This window comes from Pteropus medius, unplaced genomic scaffold, assembly GCF_902729225.1.
Source record: "Pteropus medius unplaced genomic scaffold, Ma_sr-lr_union100, whole genome shotgun sequence".
Lineage (NCBI taxonomy): Eukaryota > Metazoa > Chordata > Mammalia > Chiroptera > Pteropodidae > Pteropus > Pteropus medius.
The window spans coordinates 26,044,033-26,071,012 of record NW_024349801.1 but is presented as its reverse complement, the minus strand read 5'-3'; the positions used below and the strand labels follow the sequence as shown (position 1 = coordinate 26,071,012).

Genomic DNA, 26,980 nt, shown 5'->3' with positions numbered 1-26,980 from the left:
GCTTTCTTGGGCCACCAGACCAAAGTTGTTTTTTTGTTTTTTGTTTTTTTTTTTAATCACATCCTGTTTTAATTCTCTGCATAGCACTGGTTACAATCTGATTTTTTATTTATTTATTTTTTTATAGTAGAAAAGTTTTATTGGAAGAGAGAGTACACTTCTAGACATGGAAGCAGGCCTCAGCAAGAGAAGCGTGGCTCAAAAGGCCACTATCTGATTTTTTAAATTATGTGCAAAACGACATTAGATATACTCAATTATGTGCAAAACGACATTAGTATAAAGTTGTTTATTTTAAGAATCATAATTGCAAAAATAAATTTATTTATAAATTTATTTTATTATCTATTTGGGGCTCTATTTGGAGATTTACTTTGTATTATAAGCTCCAAGAGAGCAGAGACCTTATTTGGTTTATTTACTACTCTTTCCCCAACACCTAGACTGGCACATGTAGTAGATACTCAGTAACTCTCTGTTGAATGCATAAATAAATATTTTGGCCTAACTGAGGTCATTTAGCCAACCCTCAAAATTTGATGTCTAAACACAAAAGGTAAAATTTTCATATTTTTTTCCTAAGTTCAAAATCATTAATGAAAAAAAATCATTAATGAAGAATTCATGTAACCATTCAGATTTTACTAGTTTAATTTAGTGTAGAGTTAGCAATTAGTTATTAATATAGTTTTTCTGAAGTTGGACAGGTCTTACGTAAATTGTAGGTAAACCCAAACCAGACTGCTGCTGGGCAAATCTCCTCACTGAACTGCAACATAGATTTTTTTTAACTCAAGAATTCCTCAGCATCTGGCTAGGAGGTCAAATGTTTGGCTACTGCGGATAGATTATTTTGTCCACTTACTCCTCTATGCTGTTTGCCTTTCTGCTTAAATTGGTTACTCGGCACTCCCAGAGAATTTAAATACTCAGAGAGAAAAGTTACACTTTTCATCATAGCCCTAATAAGGTTCTTCATAATAATTTATATTGTGATACAATAATAACAGTCCCCTCAAAGACTAAACAATTCATATCCAATTTCAACTAATCTATTGATACAACCCCTCCTCTCTGAGAAATTGAAGAAAATGTTTAAAAGAAAAAAAAAATCCATGAATGGAGAGAGAAAAAGAAAAAAAAAACTACCTTAGGAAAAAATGCAGAATAGGTTCAGTCATGTCAAAAGAGTTAAATAGTGTTCTGTCTCAACCAGTTAGCAAATCATTAGAGTATTTAGAAGAGAAAAAGGGATGAAAGAGGTAGACTATTATGGAGAAGTAGCACTGCCTCTGTCTGGCCTGTAAGCATTTTGAGCCTGTGAATGATTTTAGTGGACCCCGGAAGAAAGAATAATGGTCTGTCAACTAGACTTGAGGGATAAAAAGATTTTTTTTTGTTTATGTGTGTGGTTATTATTACTACTAAACTATTTTACTTATCTACCCCATTTCACTCCAGTAGAAAAGTACGATTTGAATGGATCCTGTGTATGGTATGATTTGACCACTATATAGTTAAACTCCTATACAAGCTAGCTGAGTCATTGCACTTTCTGCTTTTAAAATTTAGTAAGGCTTCAAGTTACTCTTTGTGCTACTTGAGAATAAGAGATTTTTTATTTGCAAAATGGATGTTTCTTGGACTTACATGCTAGATATTGTTCTTAGAGCTAGGTATATATCAGTGACCAAAACAAACAAAAATCCCCACCTATTTAGAATTTATTTTGTGGTGGGGGAGAGATAGATAAGGGTAGAGTGTATTAATTAGATGAGTGAAAAGTGCTATAGAGAAAAATAAACAGGGAAAGGAGGAGATAAGGGAGTTTTGGAGGTTGAATAGATTTTAGTTTACAATGGGATGGTCAGGGAAGGCTTCCTTAAGATAACATTTGAGTAAAGACCTAAAAGAGGTAAGGAAGGGAACCTGGCGAATGTCTGAGGAAAGAGAGTTCTAGGCAGAAAGGCATTATGTAATTTGTACCATTATAAACACTTTACTACATTGCTGGTAGGTGTATAAATAGGTACAATCTCTTTGGGGGGCAGTTTAACAATTATAAATGTTTATGTTCTTTGACCCAGTGAATCCACTTCTAGGAATTTACCCTACAGATATACTCAATTATGTGCAAAACGACATTAGTATAAAGTTGTTTATTTTAGAATCATAATTGCAAGAAATTTGAAACAAACGTCTCAGTTGTGGCTGGTTAAATAAATTTTGGTACATGTATACAGTGAAACAGTATGTATAAAAAATATTGAGGTAGCTCTTTATATTGATATAAATAATCTCTGTGTTAAATGACAAAATACAGAACAGCATGTAGGTATGCTGCCATTTGAGGAAAAATGGAGGAAAAGAATATATAATTACTCATTTATGCCTAATATGTCTGGAAGAATATACCAAAAAAACTGAAATCTTATACTTCAGGGAGGAAATTGGGTGACTAGGGATAAGGATGGGAAGAAAACTTTATTGTATATACTTGTGAACTTTGAATCAATGAATGATTATCTTCTCAAAAGTTATAAATTTGTTACTATGATCTTTTATCTTTTAAGATGGAATTGTCAGCCATCTGAAGAAGCAGGCAGGACCAGCTTCAGTTCCTCTCAGAACTGAGGAAGAATTTGAGAAGTTCATTAGTGATAAAGATGCTTCTGTGGTGGGTAAGTGGCAAATATTTGATTATGCCACAAAATCAACTTTGTTTCAAAAACCCTGTATGTCTAAGTAAACAACAAAGTTTAGGTAACATTAGGGGAAATCAAAAATAAAGTCACAGAATTAGCTCAGCATTACTATAATGTGGGGGAAAAGTGATGTCTTGAGTGACTTCTTAGAGATGTGAAGATTTAATTTCAATTAAAGGTCTAAAATAGGAATATCTTCAGCTTTTTCGATCACATCTTAAACTCTGAGCTTTAACTCAAATAATAGGGTAGTTAAGACTGAAAATAGGGTTGTAAGTGGGAGGATACAAGTAAATATAGACCAGTGGTTGCTGTTTTCACAGTCGTAGGGGAATTCAAATTTTAAGATTAAATCCTAGGATTTGTGTATATTTTTATAGCAATATTTGCTTTCTCAAGCATTGCTATATCTCATTTTATTCTTAAAATAACTTGAGCCAGTTAAACATATTCTACATGTTGCGTGTTCTTTGTTTTGTTTTAAATATTTGACTAAGTAAATTTAAACATTTAAGCTGTGTTTTTGCTCCCTTTAATCTCTTATAATAAAACTGGCTTTGTAGCAGTAGAAGATGGTTTATCATTTAAATTTGACTAAAAGCTACTTCTTATCATCTGGATTTTACTGAGTATATTTTACAATGAGTTAACCGCAAATACATTTATTAAACTCTTATGTTTCATCCACTTTTCTAGACTTGATGTTCTAAAGACAGGAAAAAATATGGTGAAGTGATTTGCATTTATTTTGACATATTGCCTTATTTAATCCTTCTGATACTTGAAATAGTTTCTGAAACTCTGAGAAGTAAAGCAATTTGCACAAATTTATTCAATTGGTAAAAACTGAACTTGAACCCTAACAAATCTCCCTTGGCTCCTTCAAAAATGTTTTTTTAAGGGTAGAATAAGAATTCTCATCCTAAATATTTTGTCAAATTTCCTAGGTAGTCATGGCAAAGCAGACGCAGTCCTTTTGCCTACCTCGCTTTGCTTGTCTATAATAGAATAAAGGCTTTGAGAAATAGAAAAAAGTTTTGAATATGTCTCAGCATTTACTGTTTTTTCCTTGTGTTTGACATTTCTTTATAGGTTTTTTCAGTGATTTAGTCAGTGAAGCTCATTCAGAATTTCTAAAGGCAGCCAGCAACTTGAGAGATAACTACCGATTTGCACACAGCAGTATTGAGTCTCTGGTGAACAAGTATGATGATAATGGAGAGTAAGTGACGGAGATGAATGCCCTTGTAAATCTCTGGACCAAGTGTAATCATGTAAACTGATGATTTTTATGTCTGGTTTTTCCAAAAGGTTTGTTGAGTACTTGCTAGGCATTAAGCTAAGTGCTGGACACTGTTGCTGCCTTTGAGGGGCATCTAGTAGAGAGAAACAGTGAATATATGTAAAAACGTAAGTGTAGTGAGCATTATAATATAATGATAGGAATTTATACAGAGTGTGATAGAGTGATTTTTTCCTTTAAGGTAGCAAGTAGAATCAGAAAAATTAAGAGAGGTGACTCTCGAGGTGTGTATTGAAACATTAGTTTTTCCAGGCAAGTTTTGGCAGTCGGGATAAAAATTATTCCAGATAGAGCAGCAGGAGTGAAGGCCATGGGATGTGAAACACTCTAGATATGTGGGGGCCTGTAGTACTGCTTGAGCACTGTTATTTAATTGAGGTCATAGTGAAAGGTAAGGTTGGAGAGGTAAGCAGAGACAAAATAATAGAAGATGTTAAGTGCCATACAAAAGAGTTTATATTTTATATTTTAGATATTTGAGAGCCATCAAAAGACTTTGAACTGAAGAATAATGTGATTGATTTTGTGTTTCAGGAGAAAAGTCACTGGCACTCATGTGGCAGTTTAAAAGGGGAAATGTGGCAAGGCAGTCAAGAGAGTCTAAACTAAGGGTGCCATCTAAGAGTCTAAATTAAGGTAGTATTAGGGGCAATAGAGAGGAAGGAATGAGTATAAAAAATGTAAACAATAGGATTTGGTCCTTAGCCATGTATAAAAAAGATGAGACTAGAATTCAGGAAAAGTTCTGAACTAGAGATATTTATAGGTCAACCGTATGTAAATGATTATGGAAGCCATTAGGCTAGACCACTCAGGGTAAGCATAGAAAGCTTTAAAAAAGAAATTGTGCCAAGGGCTTGTGTTATTCATATTTAACAAAATTCATAGTGTTTACTATGTGCCATTTACTATTAACTCATTTAATGCTCATAACAACCCAGTGTGGCATATCTATTATTACCCCGATTTTACAGAGGAGAAAGCACACAAAGAGATTAATTTGCCTAGCTTCACTCAAAAAGTGGTAGAACTAGGATTGAACCTAGAAAGTCTGGCTGCAGAGTTGGTAACCTTGATCATAAAGCTCTGCCTTTTAGATTGAGAGACGCCAGGTCTGTAAATGGATGTGGAGCCACTTGTGGCTTATTAAGTGTACCACATGTCAGCCTGTTAACCTTAGATTTGTTCATTGTGGCTGCTTCTCATGCTTGACATTTAAAGTGGTCTACCAGCTCCTGATCTTCATAGACCATATGTGAAAGGTGCCTTAAGGTCTTCATGTGTACACCAAGGCCATAATATCATTAAAGATCAACTGCCTTGTTTCTGTTTTTAAGAATGACTGCTCTGAAATTGGTAACTATACTTAAAAAAACAAAACAAAACAAAAACAACAACAACTTAGCCCTGTTCACATTCTTGTTAGCCTTGCATGTTTTCTATTAGGTTCCCTTTTGCTATGTAGTGTCCCTGTGTTCTATGAAAATACCTGTTTTAATTAACATAAAGTTAATGGTTAATCTTGGAAGAGTGAGAGAATGATGTTAGGACTTAAAGGTGCTAAAGCCTAGCCAAAAACAAGTGAGATTGTATGTGGGAGTGTGTGTAATATAGGGAGGAGGAATGAAGGAGAAGCTAGAGGCAGGATATGAATAGTTAGAATAGTGATATTTTCTGAGAAAGCTGATATTAAATATAAACCTGTCACTCAGAACCAGATTGGGGTTCAGTTTTAGTTAAAAGTTTAGCTAGAAATTAAAGGAATTTGCTTCAGGTGTTCCAGTGGGATGAGGCAAGCTTGGCTTGAGTGGCAAAGTAGTGCTAATGAGAAAAATCTGTAAACTTGGTTTATTGGTATAGAGAAATCTAGAACAAAAGAATTTCTAATGAACTCAAGCCTCAAATATTATATATAATTGTATACCTACCTATAGTATTTTACAGCCAAGAGGATTCTTAAAAATATTTTCTCTAATGAAATAATTTTCTTACTGTGTAGAATTGAATTTTCAAGGAAAGTTGCAGGCAAGGTACCTTCCAATAAGAGCAAGCTCCAGTTTATTTTATTGTACATATTGGGGCTTTGGGAATGTTGGGTTCTGTTTGTTATTGTTTTTCAAGGTTTCGAAATTCATCATCTACCCTCTTTGTACTCATGAAACAGCTGTAGCTTAGGAGAATTAAATTGATACCTGGTACAGGTCTTTTCTTGGTGGATCTAGAATTAGAACAAGTTCTCTTTTCAACCCAGGGTTTTTTAAACCCTCATACCCAATTATTGTATTTGAGATTTAGGTGGTTAGCATCTTAGTGTTCATAAGAAGGTCATGTTGCCAAGTCTATAGTCCCAGAAAAGAGTCCTTATGTGCTTAAATTAAATGGTGGTAGTAAAAGTGGCAGCAAGAGTAGATAGTCTGAGCTTTAAATAAAAGATGAGAGACAGTTATTCTGCTGTCTGCTTACTAAGACTTTTTTTTTTAAGGGGTATAACTTTGTTTCGTCCTTCACATCTGATGAACAAGTTTGAGGACAAGACTGTGGCATACACAGAACAGAAAATGACCAGTGGCAAGATTAAAAAATTTATCCAGGAAAATATGTGAGTACCTTTTTATACCTTGTTTGGGATTTCTTGGCTTCATTATATTTTGTTTACCTCAGTTATTAAACAGCTATGTTATGGATTAAATAGTCTCAATCAAGGAATTATAATGATAATAGTTGAAGTTTATATTAAAGCAGTAATGTGTAGGCTTTAGAACTCCTATTGACCTATAAGGTATATTACTCAGTACTCGTATATATGTTGAAAATTTCTTTCCTTTTTAAGTGTTTTCGGTTACTTTGTATAATTCCATAATACAGCTATAAACCAATCAAGTTTGATAATGGATTATTTCATTTCAGTTTTGGTATCTGCCCTCACATGACAGAAGACAATAAAGACTTGATACAGGGCAAGGACTTACTTACGGCTTACTATGATGTAGACTATGAAAAGAATGCAAAAGGTTCCAACTATTGGAGAAACAGGTAATAAGAGCCATTTTCCTCCTTTGTAAACAAGTTTACCCAATGTGCAAACAGTTTCCTCTAACTATCCTGTTACCATGTGCGATGTGAGAGCAGGTAAGAATAGGAACAGCTAGCTCTCAAAAATATTTGAATGCATAGGGACAAATAACAAATTTTTTCTAAAATCTATTGGGTGTACCTTCCCTAAGTACTCCTTTACCTTGTGACATAGCTGATTCCTTACCTCCAAGTAAAAGATGCAGATATGATCTCAAATATACTCTAAAACATTATGCCTACTTGCCCATTGAAACTCTCAGTGCATTTTATCCTTATAAATTTTCTTTTCAGATTAGTCATTATGGCTTCAATAATTTACAGTTTTATATATCAGATTCAGTAGGAATGGATTATTTAATAGGGTACCATCAGTTTGTCAGTGAAGTTCAGGAAGACATTGGAGTACACCATAGTCCTGTGTCAATGCCCAAGAACACAAGTTCAGACTGATTCCAGAGGGCTACATGGACTGTAAAACTTAGTCTTTGCTTTCTAGACTCTTGCTTTCTTGGTTTCAGACATGTTTTACCACCCTGGTATAGTCTTGGCATAAATTTCTCTTGTTTCCCACAGGGTGATGATGGTGGCAAAGAAATTCCTGGATGCTGGGCATAAACTGAACTTTGCTGTAGCTAGCCGCAAAACCTTTAGCCATGAACTGTCCGATTTTGGTTTGGAAGGCACTGCTGGAGAGATTCCTGTTGTTGCTATCAGAACTGCAAAAGGAGAGAAGTTTGTCATGCAGGAGGAGTTCTCGTGAGTTAGCGTGGGTTTGGGATTTCTGCAAGAAAACTGTTAAAGCCTTTTACACTACTGAGAATTTATAAGGAAGAATGTTGGAATGTGGAGATAGGTCTTCTAGTCAAGACCTTTGACTTTCACTTTTCTCAATTATAGGTACTTTGAGGATCATGATCCTTAGTTCTGAAAACTAACAGAACGATGGCAGCTTGGAATTCTTCCATGGTTATTTCCACCCTGCCATTAGAAATAGTAAAACACTGGACAGTGTCTTTGAGATTGATATCATTTCAGACCAACCTAGTCCCCTCCCAACACTACAGAATGATTTTTCTTCTTGGAATACCACATTGGCCTAAAGTAAACTCAGGGAATTGGAGAGGTCTTCAAACTCCAGATAACTTTGACCTTCACTTTCTGAAATTTTGGGGGATCAAGACAAGAGAAAATGAGATACCACAAATAGGCACTGTTCTCTAGAGCAGGGGCCCCCAACTCCCTGGCTGTGGACCGATACTGGTCCATGGCCTGTTAGGAACTGGGCCGCACAGCAGGAGGTGAGTGGTGGGCGGCCAGCAAAGCTTCATTTGTATTAGCAGCCGCTCCCCAGCACTAGCATCACCACCTCAGCTCCACTTCAGATCATTAGGCATTAGATTCTCATAGGAGCAGCCAAAAAGGTTGGGGACCTCTGTGTCTAGAGCAACAAAATAAGACTGGTTCTTAGGCAGAATTGAATTTTCAGATGACTATTGTTTTCTTCCTTCTCTGCCCTTTCTAATACACAAAGACTACACTAGAAATACAAGGAGGTGGTTGGTTTTTTTGTTCAGTAATTCTGCATATCGAGAGAGAAAACTCTCCCCTTTTTTAGCTTCCAATTTCTAGTCTTGAAATTGAAGCTACAATATGTAGAAAGTATTCTTATATTTTAATCCTCTCAGTGGTGGGAGTAAATTAAGAAACCTGACCCTTCAATTGGCAGGCGTGATGGCAAGGCTCTTGAGAGATTCCTGCAGGATTACTTTGATGGCAACCTGAAGAGATACCTGAAGTCTGAGCCTATTCCAGAAAGCAACGACGGGCCCGTAAAGGTGAGGCTCTCACAGCCTCCCCAAGCCTCTACACAGCTGCCTCTTCTCATTTTTTCCCCAAAAATGCTGGGTTTAAGTGAAGACCTTGTTAGCTATCATGTTTTTTTTTGCTATAACCTCCCACTCCCAACCCCGAGTCATAAAATAAGTATTAGCAGAGCTTATAATGCTCAAAAGGGGCAGGAGTATAAATCCTTCATAGAATTTTCTGATGGTATTTATATCAGAGCTAGGTTACTCTTCGGGACAGAGCAAACTAACCCCTAAGAATAATTTTAAGGTTGTCGCCCTGAAATTATTTTAAAGAAGGATTGGGTAACACTTGTTTCCTGTGACTTCCTTAACTTATTTGACAAGAGACAGAGATGGGAATTAGTCTACGGCCATGCCATCCTAAACAAGTCTGATCTTGGAAGCTAAGCAGGATTGGGCCTGGTTAGTACTAGGAAGACCAGGTGCTGTAGGCATAAAAAATTAATAAAAATTAAGAGGGATTGTAAGATGACAAGGTCCTTGCGATCTTTGAGGTCAACCAAGGGTTGCCTTGCATAAAAAAGAGAGAGAGAGAGATGGGAATTAATTGGTTTCTGAGGGATGGCAACATTTTTAATACAGTCTCTCCATGTGATTTGGGTTTCAGTGGCAACACATCAAGTTTTAGAGGGATTGGGTCCAGAAACAAATATAGCTCATGAATTTATTCTTCAACTCACCTTACCAACTAGAGAATCTTCTGTATTTTCCAGGTAGTAGTAGCAGAGAATTTTGATGAAATAGTGAATGATGTAAATAAAGATGTGCTGATTGAATTTTATGCTCCTTGGTGTGGCCACTGTAAGAATCTGGAGCCTAAGTATAAAGAACTGGGAGAGAAGGTATGTCTGAAGATAAATTTGGGTTGGGATGTTTACACACATACTTGCATTAGCTAATTAGTTACCCTGATTAGTTCAGCACCTATGTACTGATAGATTTTTTCAACTATCTACTATACTCACTTTCTCCTGACTTCTCCCTAGTGTCTAACCTGTGCAGTGCTTTAACTTTACTCCTCAGACTCAATCTAGATAATGGTTAAAAGTATACGGGCTTCTGAATTTTTGTGATGGCTTATATGAATCCATTATGCTCTTTCATCTTAAAACACTTATCTCTTATAATGTCTTATTTAGGCCAGGTAGTTTTAAAAGTGGCTGCATATAGAGTCTTAATATGGAACCGAGAGAGACCAGTGAAGCTTGTGAAAGGCTAGATACTACGTGCAAGTGTTAGTACTCTTCCCATCTAAGTAGCAAAACTTATCCAGGTGTTTGAAAATGCAGTTGTTTTAAGTCGTGAATTGACTAAGTGTTCCTTAGTCACTAAAAACTTGAAATTTAAAGATCTAACCTTTTTATTAACAGCTCAGAAAAGACCCAAATATTATCATAGCCAAGATGGATGCCACAGCCAATGATGTGCCTTCTCCATATGAAGTCAGAGGGTAAGTAGATTAAAAGCTAATAAAAGTGTCTAGGCACTTGGCAGGAAAAAAATAAACTTATAAACCATTTTTTTATTGGGTGTAAAAAAATAAACTTATAAACCATTTTTTGTTGGTGTGGGGAGTTTTCATACTCCAGTTGAGCCCAGAACCACTGATGCCTTCCTTGTTTAGAGTTCTGCAGCGTGGGCTCATATGACTGCCACAGATTTTGAGCTCTCCTATTCCTGAGTTTTGAAAGGATGTAGCCTAGCCACTGATGGAGACTGGTATCTGGTCTAATTAGAAATCATGAAAAGAAGTTATTGCCAAAAACAGTTATTGAGGAAGTGTATGTCAGAGTTACTCTGGAACCTAAAATTAGTCAACTCTTTTTTTTTCTTCTTTCTTCAGTTTTCCTACCATCTACTTCTCTCCAGCCAATAAGAAGCTGGATCCAAAGAAATATGAAGTAAGTGTATTGTCTCATCTCTCCACAAATAGATACACATACACACACTTGTACATATCTAGCTCTTTAAGTTTATTTAACTGGAAACTCAATTCTGATTGTCAATATATGTGGTTGTTGATGTTTTTACAAACTCAAGTCTTCCTATTGGGAAAAAACGCAGGGTTCTTTAAAAGGATAAGTTTTCAGAGTTATCTTTTCTGTTTTCAGGGTGGTCGTGAATTAAGTGATTTTATTAGCTATCTACAGCGAGAGGCTACAAACTCCCCTGTAATTCAAGAAGAGAAACCTAAGAAGAAGAAGAAGGCACAGGAGGATCTCTAAAGCAGCAGCCAAACATACCACTTTGTAAAAGGACTCTTCCACCAGAGCTGGGAACACCATTGGGGAGGACTGGGACCCAGATGAGATTATTACCTCTCAGGGCTGAGAGGACAGATGAATATTATCTGAATCCTGTTAAATTTTCTCTAAACTGTTTCTTAGCTGCACTGTTTATGGAACTACCAGGACCAGTTTATGTTCATGGTTTGGGGAAAAATTATTTGTGTTGGGAGGAATGTTGTGGGGGTGGGGAATTGAGTTGGGGGGTTATTTTCTAATTTTTTTTGTACATTTGGAACAGTGATAATAAATGAGCCCCCTTTAAACTGTCTTTTTTTCACAAGATGGGAAACCAAAGATTCTTTAGACCAGCACTGTACCAATTGAACTTTCTGCAGTAATGGAAATGTTCTATAATCTTCATTGTCTAGTACATGTTGCTATTGAACATTTGAAATGTGGCTATGAACTACATTTAAAATTTTTATTAAATAGTCACATATAGGGCTAGTGGCTGATATTGGTCAGTATAGCTGTAGACCAACTAACTGGGTCCATAGTTATCACCTGTAAATCCTTTCTAGATTTCATCACTTTCTATCCTTACATGTTTATTGCCCCAGCCTCTAGCCTGATAATTAGAATAAATGTTCAATAGCTACATGTACTTTTCTTGTTGGGCTCTGTTTCTGACCTTGTCCATGCCCTAAGGATGGGTTGCCATTTATCCTTGCCATGCAGCTGAGCATGTTTATACCTCCCAAGGGCTGTTGTCTGCCCAGAAATGCCCTGCATGGGTGTGGCATCAGGTTGGGGTTCTATCCAAGTTGTTTCAGTAACTGCTGACACTGCTGGGTGCAGCTCTCTTCCCCAAAGCCCAGGGTGTGGCCTATTAACCCCCCTCCAGTGGACTGGGAAAGGAAGAATCATCATTCCTACTTGTGATTGAAGTATCCGCTTTCTTCTGCAACAATGAGGAATGAAAAGGATAGAACTGGTATGATCTTTTATTCAAATGAATTGAACCATTTCCTTTCTTTTTGTAAGTCTAAATCTTATCCATGGTTATAGTTTTCAGTCACCGGAAAATTCCAGATGGGAGCCCTAATTGTAAGTGAACCTCAACTTGGATGTTTAGAAAAGGAGAACTTTATTCCTACTGTAATCTCTAGTTGTCAGTTATAAGACGGATTTGGTAGAGCCTTATAGCAAAATATATATAAGGATCAAACATAGTGCTTTAAAAAAGTAAAGATGCCTAGCCATAATCTTAGAGATTCTAAATTTTTAGTGAGCCCAGAATTGGTTCAGATATATAGCCAGGGGTAAGAACCACTGCCTTGAAAAACTTAAGGAAAACATAAACTTATACAAAGGACACAAATAGTTTTAATTTTTTAGCCATGTCTGTAAAAGAATTCACTTTTAGTACATTATATCCAGGTGTATTACAGTTCCTTTACCTCTGTCCCCAAGAGTTTTGATTGTTTCTTTAGAGAGGCTACCAGGCTAAATTCTAATGTCCTCAAGGTTTCTCACCCTAGAACTGGTGTCATTTCTCAGGATTTGAAAATGATCTGACTGAACTAAGGGTGAAGAAGCCAAGCCTCTGCTGCTTTTCCTAGTCTGCTGGGCACAGCTTTGGAGTGTTGGCATTGTGCCCACACCCTAAAAATTAAAATGTCAAGAATGAAAAAGAAACCTAGAGCAGCTCTCCTACTTGCCACCATTGACTCAGCAATAAGAAGAGCAGACAATTATACTATAGTTTGTAGCTGCTTCGTTCCTTCTTATCTCACTGGGAAGAGGGTCAAAAGCCCTTTGACCACTTCAGCTGCCTCTGTTCTTTTCCTCAAACTCCAGGATGAGACCTTTAATGTGGGACAATTTCAGATGCAGGTACTCACAGCGACGCTTTTCTTCCCTGTAACCTGGATGCCGCTGCAGAGAAAAAGCATCCATGTCAAAATATATATATATTTTAAATCCATTTCTACCTTCTTGCTACCATTCCCAGACCTTGTCTTACCTTTCTGAACCTTTTATATTCCTGAACTATCTTTTCTTCCAGCACCTGAAACAAAGAAAATGCTAGCACCAAGTTTAACCTTAAGAAAAAAGCTCCAGTTCTCTGAAGGGAAATAACTTCCCTTCTCATGCTACCAAATGATACAGACTAATTTTTCTCTTGAAACAGGCCCCCTTGTCACTTTTGTCACTGAACAAACACAAGTGCGTGGGCAGTTAGTAGGGAATTTATAGCCAGTAGAGCTGGAAAGCCAGCCTGTGTCCAGTCCTTACCTTGTATTCTGGAGTTCCCCGCTGAACTCTCTTGATCTCTGCTCCCAACTCCATGAACTTTTGGCTTGCAGCCCCAACTCTAGCATGCAGGATGCGGTATTCAGCATAATCTGTCTCAAAGTCCTTCTCATAAGCATGTCGCTGCTCTGTACTGTGGATGGCCCCATATTGCCTGCCAGGAGCAGAGTTACCATTTTCAACTTTATTGTCCCAAAAGCTTCCAGCTCCCAGGAAGTTTATGTTAATATATGCACAAGGTTTAATAAAATTGAAAATGGCAGGGGACTCACAGGAGGTAATCTGGTACCTCTTCAGGGCTTGGGTATTCAGAGTCTGTGAAGGAAGCAAGAAGAAATGAAGGTGACTATTGGCCCTTTTTTTCCACACAATGGCAGTTTTACCTTCCTCTCATTAACTCACTTGCTTGAACTGAGGGACTGTGCTCCAGCCTGGGGCCCATGACTTCGTGTGTATCTTCTTGGTCCCAATCTTCTCCCTCATGGAGGTCCTCGCTGAGCAGCCCTTGTAAGGGACTTTGAGCTAGAGGCAGAGTTCTGAGCCTCTTTTCTCTTAGCTCTATAGTGGCCGCAGGCGCTGGACGTTTCTGTTGGGGAAAATGTCTTATTAACGGTATGTCAGAAGCTTATTCTGCCCTTCTCTTGAAAATTACTTCCATATAATGATCTCTGGGAACATCAAAATGAAGGCTTCCAATTTTTAAGTTTTAGTTTGATTGGACAAAGCTCTCTGAAAAATCCTTGCTATTACAACTTACCTTGCTCAGATGTTTCTGGCCAGCAGAGGAAGGCAGTGCCTGATCAGGCTCTCTGTTTGGAAGAGGGGTCTGGTTCCTAGAGTATTTGAAAAGGGAATGGGAGAAATGAAGACTAGGATAGGAAGTAGGGCTAGATTTCTTATTACGGCATTTAGGGTGGAGATTCGAGGAAGGCAATACCAGGGCTTCCTAGATTATTCCCACCCTACCCGCAAGTACCTCACTTCCCACTGTGCCATGTGTTCCCTCGAGGATCCTAGGAGTGACTCTCCTTGGCTGCTTGCTGATGGATCTGGCACCTGGCAGGGAAAGTAGCAGGGGCACTTGGCTCCCTAGGCTTCAGGCTTTACCCCACCTTATCCCAGCTCCCTCCAGTTTCTTGCCTTACCTCTTCTAGTGTCACCTGTAGTTGTGAACCTGTGTCTCCTTCAGAATAGTCTCCCACGTTCTGCCAGTTCTTAGGATCTCTGGCATCTTCAGTCAGGTTGTGTTCCTGAACTAAAGATGGGGCTGGGATAGAATCCATGGCTGCCCAAATAGTGAGGCGGTCCCTGAGTGGGCCCAGGCAGTGGAGGCGGTTAGGCCCAGATCTGAAAAGGGATGGTGAAAAAAACCCAGGAGGGCGAACTTTTAAGTACCTCTGTACATTCTCTTCCTGGACTTATCACAAACTCTCACCTGCTACCTGTCTGTTCCCCCTTACCTGCCTAAGCGTTGGTACACAAGATCCAAGCCACCACCAGGGCCCTCCTGGCCACACTGGGACACTATGAAGGAGAAGAGGCAGGACCAGCCACGGCCTGGGAACCTCAGATACTGGGGGTGAAAGAAGACGGTAAGCCCCACGAAGTTAGCCCCTCCCCCTCCCGCCAATGCCATTTCTCCCTGAGCCAGCCTAAGGCTGAAGATGGGTCCCACGGGACTCGTTAGCACACCAGGTGCAGCTGCGCCTGAGTTCCCAGGAGGTTGAAAGGGTACGGTCTCTTCAACCATAGCCTCCTGGGACTACAACCCCAGCAGCCCCCTCACCCCATTTGAGGTTCAGTTCTCGGAACTTCTTCAGACCGTGACTGCTCTCAGCCTCCCGCCCTGACAGTACCTTTCTTGAGCCCGCGTCTGTTCTTCCCCGCACCCTGCATCCTTTACCACACCCCAGGCCTGCACTTACCCCTCGGTTGCCTTGGAAAGCGATCACTGGCCGAAACTGCAGAGAGAACACAGACGCGAGTTTAGCGCTGGTGAAGCGGCGTCCGCAGAATCCTGCGTTGGGTGCTCGGAGGGACCTGCCTCGCGGGCTTCACTTGGAGAAGTGGGGAGGCCGGAGCCTGAAAATGCCGCCCTCCAGCGCCAGGTCCCTTCGCCAGGGTCTCCGGCTGAGGCACGAGGTCCGGAGGAGTAGGGGCTAGGGAAGATGGAACCCGGGGTCGGCCGCACCTGTTGTCGCTGACACTCTTGCAGCTCCCGCAGCGCCGCATCATTGAACCTGAGCAGCAGGAGGCTGGTCCGGGCAGGGGGGGTGAAGCAGAGCCGGAGCTTTCCACTCAGAAACTCCTGGGGTCCCGCCATGCCCACGAGGTTGAGCGCAAGCAAAACTGGAGCCACAGGCAAGGGACACCACCACTGCCTTCGCTGTGCAGGGCTAGACTTGCACAGCCGGTAGCCCAGGTCGGCCCCGCCCCCGACAGGATCCCACCCCCGGCCCCACCCACAGCCCGCTCCACTCCAGAGGTTTCCCAGCCGCGTGGGCGGCGCTTCGCTCTCCCAGCCTACGTCCATGAGAACCTCAGCGGTTTCTTCTTGGATTGGCATGCACCTCTTTGAGCTTGCGGTTAGGGAGTCTCTCAGTTCCAGGAGAAAGTCTGCGGCAAGTTACAGACCCGTCACCCAGAATCTTCAGTCCTGCCTTAGTTTCCCCCAGGCAACCTGAAGTCGGTGTTGCTGTCTAAGTGAAGCTGAACCGGTAACCTCTGGAGGGTTTTAAGCTCAGAGGGGTGGAAGAGAGGGCCCGGTTACTAGGCGGGCTCGGCTTACCACGCCTCGAAGACCTAGAGCCCCCAGGGACTGGAGAATGGCGGACCCAAAGGGGGATTCCTGACGCCAGCACCTGGTGCAGCACTCTTACTTTTCTCCGCCCGCGGTACTGCTGCAGACCTGAAACCGATTTCTAACTAAGGCTAGAGAGAAAATCGGGCCCCATGAGTGTCGTGGCATTAGTGAAGCGGGGCTGTCGCAGGCTGGAACGCCCCCCACTGATGGGCGGGGGTGGGGGTGATGGCAGAAGAGTTACAGGGCAGATGAGAGGTAGGAAGACTCAGTCCTGGGTCTCTCCTCTCAAGTGGTAAACACTTGAGATAGGTGTGAAAGGCAGCTAGCTTACTCCCTCAGGAGGGCCAAGAGGTACGATAAAGTTGCCAGGCATTCTGGAGATCCAGATCCTGGTCCAGTGAGACCCCAGGACCAATCTCTGGTCGGCCCTTGGTGTTTCCACTCATCCTTGTTTGGGTATGTTTCCCATGAGCCTTGGTGTTGTGTTCTCTTTCCTAACCAGGATCCCTGTGCTGAATATCTAGATCTGCATAATCCCAAGTGACCTTAATGCCCTCCACCCCAAATCAAATTAACATTTGTCAAACCTCATCAAATTATACACTCAAAACGTGTATATTTTAAATCATCTAAATTATACCTTAATAAAGTTGACTTCAAAAATCAGAGCAATAAACCTCCAACTCCAACAACATTTACTGGTCCATCTCCTCAGGGCTCTCTACCCATCTGGGTGACAATCTGCTAATTTGTTGTGGCAATGGATAAACTGGTCTCCCAGGGTTCCTTTTCTTCTCCGATGACATCTGTGGCTTTTTGTTAGATTTTCTTGAATTTAGAATGGTAAAATTGGCCCAAGAGGAGGGAAGGAGCAGTGCTGTAAGAGGAGGCAACTGGGGAAGATATTTCCGGGATGGGGAAGGGAGGTAGGGATCTAACGTTTGTTGGGTGTCCACCGTGTGTCAGGATCTTTGCATATTATTTAATCGCTACAATAACTTTTTTTAGAACAGGTATTATTCATATTTTTCATTCATTTATTCGACAATATTTATTGAGCCCTTACTCTGCACCAGACACTATACTAGATCCTTGGGCTACATCAATGAACAGATTGGGAGATCTTGCTTTGGGAGAGCTTACATTCTAGAGTGGAAGGAGATATCATAAACACACCTAAGAAATAAACATAAAATATATATGTTTATATATTTTGTATAAACAAACAGTATATGAGGGTGGAAGGAGGTTGATGACGATAAAAGGGTTCAAATATATGGTGACGGAAGGAGACTAGACTTTGGGTGGTGAGCACACAAGGCAATATACAGATGATGTATTATAGAATTATACACTTGAAACATAATCTTATTAACAAATGTCACTCCAATTAATTTAATTAAAAAATATATGTTAAAGGGTGATAAGTGCTACAGAAAAAAGGAAAAATAGAGCAAGGTAAGAGGATCTGGACGTGGAGGAGGAGGAAGTAGAGGAGGGTGGAGTGGGTTGACTGTATATTAACGTGGTCAGAGAAGGCCTTCTGGAGATGAAATTTGAGCAATGCCCTAAAGGAGGTGAGGGAATTGGCTAAGCTGTACAGTTGGAAGATATGCTTTCCAGATGCAGGGATTAGCCAGTGCAAACTGTAAGTCAGAAGTTGCCTAGAGTTTGTGAAGAACTGTAAGTCAGAAGTTGCCTAGAGTTTGTGAAGAAAAGTTGAGGCCAGTGTAACTGGAATAAAGTGAGTGAGGGGGAGAGTAGTAAGGCGAAATCAGGAAGGTAAAGAGCAGGGACAATTACATCATGAAGGGCCTTGTGGATCATTGTAAGGACTTTGGCTTTTACTTATAATGGAATGGGGAGTCATTGCAGGGTTTTGAGGGGAGGAGTAACAGGCAGTCACTTCTATTTTAAAAGGATCACTCAGGTTGCTGTTTTAAGAATAGACTAGGGGACAGGATAAAAGCAGTATGCCCAATTAGGAGGTTATTGCAGTAATCCAAGGTAGAGATGGTGGTGGCTTGTACCAGGGGGTAACAGGAGGTGGGAGAAGGGGTAGGGTTCTGGATATATTGAGGGGAGAAGATTTCCTGATGGATTGAGTGTGGTATGTGAAAGAGAAATGGCATCAAGGATAACTCTAGGATTTTTGGCCAGAACTACTAGAAGGATGAAATTGCCATCAACTGAGGTAGGGAAGACTGCAAGTGGAACAGTGTTAGTTCTGAACGTTTTGAGTTGTCTGTTAGAATCCACATGGGGATGTGGAGCAAGCAATTATATACACAATCTTGGTCTTTGATTATGCTCTTGGGCCACTGGATATATCAACTGTAACATTTGTTCTACCTCTGAGCTTCCTGCTATAGGAACGACCATATTTTTTTGTGTGTGTAAGTGCCTTGAGTCAGATTAATGTTACTTCAGCCAAATATATATTAATAAACACATAAACAATAGGAACAGCATATGCCAAGGCCCTGAGGTGAGAAAAACTTAAAAAATTTTAATTATGGTAAAGTGCACAACAGAATTTACCATCAGCACCATTTTTAAGCACACAGTTCAGTAGTGTTTAGTACATTCATACTGTTGTACAGACTATCTCCAGAACGCTTGTCATTTTGGAAAACTGAAACTCTATACCCATTAAACAACAAATCCTCATTTTCCACTCCTCCCAGCCCCTAACAACCATCCTTTTCCTTTCTGTTTCTATGAATTCAACTACTCTAGGTACCTTATAAGTGGAATCATACAGTACTTGTCTTTTTGTGACTGGTTTATTTAACCTAGCATAATGTCCTCAAGGTTCATTCATGTTATAGCATGTGTCAGAATTTTTTTAAGGCTAACTAAGATTTCATTCTATGTATATATCCACCTTTTGTTTATCCATTTGTCTGTCAATGGACACTTGAATTGCTTTCATGTTTTGGCTGTTGCGAATAATGCTATGAACACGGGTGTATAAATGCCATATTTAAAAAATGTATTTAAAAACATTACTCTGAGGAGAGGTCCATAGTCTTTACTAGATTTCTAAAAGGGTCCATGGCAGATAAAAATCCCAGTGCCTAGGCTGGTCAGGATTCGAACCTATCTTGATATAGAAGAGTATGGGCCGCTAATGTGGCATGACCTCGTAAGTGTAAAGGATAAGCATAGTTTGTGCTTATCTTTTGTGCTTACCTCGTAAGTGTAAAGGATAAGCATAGTTTGTGCTTATCTTTTACACTTACGAGGTCATGTCACATTAGCAGCCCATACTCTTCTATATCAGGATAGGTTCTGCATCAGTATATGGAAGAGGAAGAAGACATTTTTCAAATATATATGTAACCTTATTTCTATAGAGTCATTGTTTTGGATCTTCTCATCCCTTTTCCCCTCATCCTCCTTATCACCACATGCTTTGGACCTATGCATTGGACATAGAGATGTTCCTCTTCTTACCAGAGTCTGCTAGGCCTGCAGCCCTGTGGCTTTGGGGTGTCACTCTGCACTAAGCGAGCTCACTTTACTGGGAGCCACATGTTCCCCCAGGGTCCTGATGCTGCTGTTTTAAGGGTACATGCTAACAGATGGCCCCAGCACAAGAACTTGAACCCCTGTCTTGAGCGGAACAGAAGTAGAACCATACATATTTTCCAGTAGGCTAGCCCAGACTCTGCTATGTATTAACTCCTTGCTTCTAAACTTCCATATAAAGGGTTGAGGGAGAACTAGAAAGGGAATACTTGAAGGGAACAGATAAATAGATTGCCATAGGAGAGATGGTTATAGGACAGTACAGTAGGGTTTTAGTAAGCAGAGAGCGGGCTGCATGGAATAGGAAGAAGAGAAGAGAATTGGAATTGAAAAAGGTTGGAGACTGTCAGAGAAACTTGCTTTATCCCCTGGTGTCTCTCAGAGAGAGGAGAGGAGATAGAATTTATGACTGTCTGAATAATGCAAATGCAATTTGGCTGAACCAAGGAAGAAGCAAAGGTATCTGAGAGGATGTGCTGCTCTGAGACCTTGGGTTTGCTCATGATATGTTCATAAATGTAGTAGGACAGGGTAGAGGTGCTTGGTGGAGGCAAGTAGCCTTTCAGGAGCACCAATGGTCAGGAATGAGACAACATCACCCAGTCCAGGAGAAGCCCAAGGTGAAAGGGTAAAGTGCCTTAGCTCCCCAACTCAGGCATTTCCTGATTCATATTTAGCAGCTCCACAAGAATGGAGACCTCAGCCAGCCCTGGGTCTCCCTGGACTTAGAACCTACTCCCAGTGCAAAGCCACTTTTTTTTGTGGGGATCCCCTCGGCCATGTTCTTTCTGCATTCTTCTCCTATCCTGGCTATCCTTGACTCTGGATCTGTTCCTGGAGGTTCTTTTTCTATCAACACTCTCTTCTCTCAGTCCAGACTTATTGCCCACCAGGGGTAGGGGGCAGACGTGAGGGGGATAGTAAATGAAGAGTTCATAAGAGATTGTACCTAGACCTCTTTCTCATTCTACTCTCTCCTAGGCTATTTCATTCATTACCATAAATTGGATTTTTAACTGAGTATTTATTTATTTTTATGGAAGTTATACGTATACATACAAGTTCTATATAAGATTTACAATGAAAAACAGTAACTCTTATCCTGCTTCCCAGTGCTTAAAGGGGATTACAACTCTTTTAGCTATTTCTTCTGGCATTTATTGCTTTTCTTAAAATATCATACCATTTTTGGATTTTTAAGTTTTAGATGTGAGCCACTGACTTCTATTTTAAAAATGAGGACTTAATGCTTTCATCTTCCTCACAAATATGCATGTACTTTCCATCCTCCTGATGTAGTAATGTTACATTTGTTATGTCAATATTGAATGTTTACATTTCATGAGTTTATAAACATTATTTACAAACCAACAATTAGTGTACTGTTTACATTTCCTTTTTTATATGTTTCCCCCCTGAAATTAGTAATTATCTCTCTTTAGTTTTTTAGTTATCTATGTACTTATTATCAATTAATTCTCATATGCTCTTCTAGAAATCTCTCAGTGTATTCAAACACAATCAGGTAATTTATCAGTTTTATCATTTCCATTTTTTTCCTTCCAATCTGAAATTGTTTCTCCCAAAGCCTGCTGGAAAGCTATCATCTTTGGATCCTTCACCAGCAGCCAGGGGATATCCTTCACTTATCTTCTACAATGGATACTCTTTATCCTGGTTTCTATGACTTGTTTGTTTACTCTCTCATTTTTGGTAGAATACATCTCCAATAGCTTCCTGAAAGGGGTGCATGGCAGATAAGTTCTTTGAGACTTCATGTGTCTTTATTCTATTCTCATACTTAATTGAAAGCTTAGCTGGGTGAAAAAGTATAGGTTGTTAATTATTTTTCTTCAGATAGTTGATGACATTGTTCCATTGTCTTCTGGCTTCCAGTGTTCCTGCTGACAAGTCTGAAGTCATTCAATTATCCATCCTTTGTATGTGACCTATTTTGTGTCTTAGAAGCCTTTAGGATCTTCTCTTTGACTCCAGTGTCCTGATATGTGGTAGATATTTTCTCATTCCTTGTTATGGGCACTCAGTAGGCCCCCTACATTTTTGTTATACTTTCTTCTCATTCCAAAACTCATATAATTCAGATGTTGGACCTTCCTGAATTGATTCTCTAATTTTCTTATTTTCCCCCCTCTCCTGTTATCTATCACTTATTGTCCAGTTTTCTAGAATACTTTTTTCAACTTTTATCTTCCAACCCTGCTATTGATTTTTTTCTATCAGTTATCATATTCTTAATTTCCAAGAACTCTTTATTATTCTCTGAATGTTTTTTTTTTTTATAGCTCTCCTATTTTTGTTCAATATCTTCTTCATCTCAAAGGAAATATAGTCCCTCCTATTTTCTTTTGTTCCTGGAATTGTTTTTGTATCCTCTGATAACTTATTTTCTGTTTCTGTTTTGTTTGGTCTGTTTTCATGTTAAGAGTGTTGTCTTCAGTGCTTGGTGATCCTTGGCTAGCCACCCATCTCTACAAGCAAAGCTAAAAACTTGGTAAGCATGGAGAGGGCTAGCTGCACTTTAAGATAACCTGACTAGATCATTTTATTATGTGGCCCCTTAAATTAATCTAATTATCCCAACTTTTTCCCACCTCAGGGCCTTGGCATATGCTGTTCCTATTGTTTATGTGTTTATTAATATATATTTGGCTGAAGTAACAGAAATCTGACTCAAGGCAGCTCACACACACACAAAAATATGGTCGTTCCTATAGCAGGAAGCTCAGAGGTAGAACAAATGTTACAGTTGATATATCCAGTGGCCCAAGAGCATAATCAAAGACCAAGATTCCTTCTGCCACTCACTTTGCTTCAACCTAAAGTTGGCCTTTCAAGGTCATAGAAGTCAGGAGCAGTAGGGGCTATGCGCTTCTTTGTTCAAGTCAGTGGGATAAAGCACTGTCCCTCCCCTGACAATGGAACTGAAAAATTCCACTTCCCTTTGGTCTGATCAGGCCAACTTAGGTCGCATACTAACTCCTGAACCAATAACTGTCACCAGGTGAATACCACACAATGATTAGCTTAGTTAAGCTTGGGTTCCTGAGCCAATCAATACTAAGAGGGATTAGTTTACTTTCATTGACTTAGTCATTCAGGACCACCATTGGAATACAGAGAGGAGGGTGAGAATTCCACAAAGCTGCATTGCTCTTTCTTGATAAAGGAGGGATGTTAGAGATTCAACTGCACTGCTGGAAAATCTCTTCTATTTTTCCTACAACTGTCTCCAGGCTTCAGTTTAAATGTCACCACAGAAATGGGTCTTTCCCATTATTCTTCATGCTTGCACCTTTGTTTCTCTTTTAACACTTAACACAAGTTATAATTTTATATTTTTTGGTCTGTTTACTTGTGACTTGTCAGTCTCCTTTACTAAAATGTTAACTTAATGAGGTCAGAGACCTGTATTGTTCACCACTGTATAGCCAGTGCCTAGAAGTGCCTGGCACATAGTAGGTATACACTTAATAAAGAAATGAATGAACCCAGGAAACAATAGTATTGACCTCTCTCACTGAATCTCCAAAATATATTTTGAATCTGCACACATTCTCCATTTCTGCTACCACCATCTCAGTCCAAGTGTCTATCTCTTCTTCTGCAATGTAGTGGACATCTTTTGTTTTATTTGTGTAGCATTCTCTTTTGGGGGATGGGGAACAAACTCCCTTTCTCTGATGGATCTGTTGCTTCCCCATACTAACCATGTGATTCTGCCAGAGGCTGCTCTCATTGTTTCCTGACCCATACTCACCTCCCCACCACAAGGGTAGGCACCTGACCCATCAGAGCCCTGTCCTGGGATTTTAGACACAGAAGCTGAAAGAAGAGATTCAGACTCTCTCTCTTGGGCAAGCTGTGAGATGTGAGAGCAGGTACCGTTGGTGGCCATTTCCTATCATGTCAAGGGATATGGATCTGAGAAAACAAAGAAAAGATAAGAGACTTGGAGGCATCCCCTTGTCACTGGTTTTAGTTTTCCCTAGTCAGCCACATCACATGCCACCCCACAGTTTAGTTATATAAGCCAACAAAGTCCCCTTTTTGCCCAAATTTCTCCGAATTGCACTTCATTTATCTGTTACCAAAAGAGGCCTTGCATTCCTGATGTCTGTGATAGCCTCTTGACTGCTTTCCCCATTTCAATTAATCTGTGTTCATTCATTTTCTTCTGACAGAGTGGTCTCTTTAAAGTTTACATCCTGCTGATGAAGAGCACAGGCTGGGGTAGACTCTCAGCCCCACCTTTTATTATTTGAGTTTCCTTAGGAAAGTGATTTAACCTGCCTATGCCAAGTTTTTAAATCAGTGGAAAGGGGATAACGACACCTTAAAAGGTCACTGTGAAGCTCAAATAAGAAAAGTAAACTTAATAAGCATTTACTTAATATTAGCTAGTCGTGGTGTTAGCAGTAGTAACTCAGATCATGTCACTGCCCCTAGTTTCACACCACCCTGCTCTTTAGGCATTAATGACTTGCCTATAACCTATCCACTAATCTTGGGGCTCTTGATGGGATGTCTTGATGAGCAGGGCTTCAGGGTCTGCCCTCTCTCGAAATGTTTTCCCTGCCTTTCCTCTCTTGGCCTGGCTAACTCTTTATCCTTTTGCCTTAGCTTAAATGTCACTAGCTTCACTTACATAATCAAAGTTAGGGTCTACAGGTACATTCCCTTCATAAAACCAGCAGTACTATGATTTCTTACCAAGACAGGCAGAACAATTGTTCAGAGAGTCTTCATTCAGATTACACTGACATCTGTTTTGATTGGTAGGTGCTTATGCTATGCACTCTGTTAAATATTTTGAATGTCATCCTTGCATAGAATCTATCCTTTTTCTTCAAAGCAATCATCACAATTTGCATACATATTTATGTATTATACACACACACAGAAATACGTACATATATATGAGGGAGAGAGATGTTTCCTGTCTACACTAAATGTTGCAATGAATATAGAGCTATATATGCTTTGTTCTCATTGTATGCTTAATGCCTAATACAATAGTTGGCACATATGAATATATATTGAAAGAATGAGGGAATTTTTTGAGCAACTCTTGGAAAAATTTAACTTAAGGTGTGGCAACCAATCTAGGTTCTGATAGGATTGGAAATAGACTCCTGGGCATGCGGTTAGGGTGAGGTAAGCTGATAAGAGGAGACTGATTACAGAATTGTTTTATTCTCTCACTCACCTTAGCTGCTGGAGTTGATGAGGTAGCAGGTGCCAAAGAAAACTTGCTTCCTCATCCTACACTATTTCACTCATGACTAGCTGGTGTGGTTTTTCCCATGGAACTGGTTCTGTGGTCTCTCTACATACAAGGGGACCCATGTGGCTTGACTACACTGGGGCTCAGGCTGTTGCTGTATGTCTGCAGGTGATGTCTTCACCCTTCAAGTCCAGTTTCCTCATCTTCTCATTTATATGTGTGGTCCTAAACACTGCCTCACCTCCTTCTCTGCTTCTCTCCTTCTTTGGGTCCTCATTCTCTCTACTCTCTAAATCTCAACTCTGTGCTGAGTTTAAATGGAGGCATTTTCTCTCCCCACTGGCCGTTGACCACGTGGGCTTCTTGTCATGACATGGTAGCTGGCTCTACCCAGAGCCAGTGATCCAAGAGAGAGAAGAGCGCAGAAGCTACGATATTTTTTATGACTTAGTATCAGAAGTGACATACCACCACTACTGCCATGACCTATTAGTCGCAGAGACCAAACCTTATTCAGTATGAGAAAGGACTATGAGAGGCTCTGAATACCAACTTGGAGGCAGGGATCATTAGGGCCATCTCAGAGATGTTATCACAGATGGGTTAGAGGAATTTGGAGAAGAGGAAGTTTTAGTACCTGAAGAGAAATGGAGAAAACATTAACCAAATGCCTATTATGGGCCAGGGCCCTTTATATCAACTATCTATATTAATCTTTTCCACAACACTAAGGGGTAGATGTTATTCCCATTTTTCATATAAAGAAATTGAAGCATGGAGAAAATAAGTGTCCAAAATTAAATCCAGTAAATAGCAGAGTCAGGGATTGTACGTTGTTGCATGCCAACGATGTCCATCTATTACATTTAGTATGTACCAAAGGTTGAGATATGTGCTACCTGTGGTATGAGAAGTAATTTTAGTATAGAGATATAGCATTCAAAGTATAAAAATTAAATGCATTTCAATCTTCGGATTATGTTAAGAGAAAGTTACAGTTTGGAAGACTTATGCCTTACTTTCCTAACACTTGTTAGTTTCTCTTTTTAAGAAAGAGAGGGCAGCTCCCAGGCTCAGCATCTTTGAAAATGACTTTTTTTTTGGTAAAATTTAATAATATATTTCATTTTTATTGTATTTATTTTTATAGTTACTTTCTGTGGGTGACACTGGTTTTAAATTTACTAAAGGAATATGAAATTTGAGTTATATCCTTTATTTGACTGTTATAAAAAATTTAAGTAATTAAGTAATTAAGACAGTAGTTAAGTGATACTTGGGTTTGGCAAAAATCATGAGCATGGTACTGACTGATGTTTATTGCCTTCCCCTCAATTCTATGTTGAGGGCGAAGCCACTTTGAAGTTCCAGCCTCAGTTGGGTTCTGCTATGGGCACTAGCTGGAGAGAATCACAAGTTAAAATTTACAACCAATTCTTTCCTATGATTTTCCTAAGCATTTCTCGTTTATCCAATGGATTCCTCAGGGCTGGTGGGGAGTTTTGGAGACAGATTAATGGGAAAGTTTAGTGGGAAACTTAAGCTTCATACTCTATTCAACTGTCTATTAAAAACCAAGTGTGGCTGGTGGAGATAGTACAGTGGGGAAACGTCCAGGAGAAATGGACATAGTATGTGCATTTCCCAGTCTCTTAGTTCTTGATCCAACTCCACAGTCTGCGATTTCGGGGGTCTTCCAATACTTCCAAGCCACTGCATCTTTGCATTTACTTTTTGTAGGGAAACGGACAGAACCAATTATTTTAGTACATACGGCTATGTGGCTGCGAATTTCTGTATTAGAGGGATTTGGGATAGGAGGGTACACTGTGGTCGAAGGGGGTTTCCGAAGTTGCGTTTGCACAGGATTTTACATGCTATGTTAATAACTCAAGCGTTAATA

General features: G+C 39.8%; 2 protein-coding genes across 2 annotated transcripts in view; one reads left to right on the top strand and one right to left on the bottom strand.

The window, feature by feature from the left end:
• The window catches only part of PDIA3 (protein disulfide isomerase family A member 3), a 21,118-nt gene extending 8,953 nt beyond the window's left edge, over positions 1–12,165 (top strand). Inside the window, exons 4-13 of the mRNA XM_039888285.1 lie at positions 2,574–2,681; positions 3,798–3,927; positions 6,491–6,607; positions 6,916–7,041; positions 7,657–7,839; positions 8,810–8,918; positions 9,665–9,793; positions 10,322–10,401; positions 10,795–10,852; positions 11,063–12,165. Coding sequence (XP_039744219.1) covers positions 2,574–2,681; positions 3,798–3,927; positions 6,491–6,607; positions 6,916–7,041; positions 7,657–7,839; positions 8,810–8,918; positions 9,665–9,793; positions 10,322–10,401; positions 10,795–10,852; positions 11,063–11,176 — 1,154 coding nt within the window. The 3' untranslated portion in view covers positions 11,177–12,165. The remainder of the gene's footprint in view (positions 1–2,573; positions 2,682–3,797; positions 3,928–6,490; positions 6,608–6,915; positions 7,042–7,656; positions 7,840–8,809; positions 8,919–9,664; positions 9,794–10,321; positions 10,402–10,794; positions 10,853–11,062) is intronic.
• On the bottom strand, positions 11,315–16,999 carry ELL3 (elongation factor for RNA polymerase II 3). Its single transcript, XM_039888287.1, has 11 exons — positions 15,687–16,999; positions 15,421–15,456; positions 14,956–15,068; positions 14,641–14,842; positions 14,472–14,551; positions 14,253–14,328; positions 13,898–14,081; positions 13,768–13,810; positions 13,478–13,649; positions 13,206–13,250; positions 11,315–13,117 (listed from the first exon to the last, which is right to left on the bottom strand). Exons 1-11 carry the CDS (start codon positions 16,059–16,061, stop codon positions 13,007–13,009), a joined length of 1,437 nt encoding a protein of 478 aa, XP_039744221.1. The 5' UTR covers positions 16,062–16,999; the 3' UTR covers positions 11,315–13,006.
• Positions 17,000–26,980: the final 9,981 nt, after the last annotated feature.

Excerpts from the sequence above, each read along its gene's own strand:
- ELL3 (XM_039888287.1), bottom strand. The coding sequence starts at position 16,061 with ATGCCAATCCAAGAAGAAACCGCTGAGGTTCTCATGGACGTAGGCTGG. Across the intron at positions 13,650-13,767 it reads GAGGTACCAGATTACCTCCT|GCAATATGGGGCCATCCACA; the intron begins GTGAGTCCCCTG and ends TGCTCCTGGCAG. Across the intron at positions 13,118-13,205 it reads AATATAAAAGGTTCAGAAAG|CGGCATCCAGGTTACAGGGA; the intron begins GTAAGACAAGGT and ends TTTTCTCTGCAG.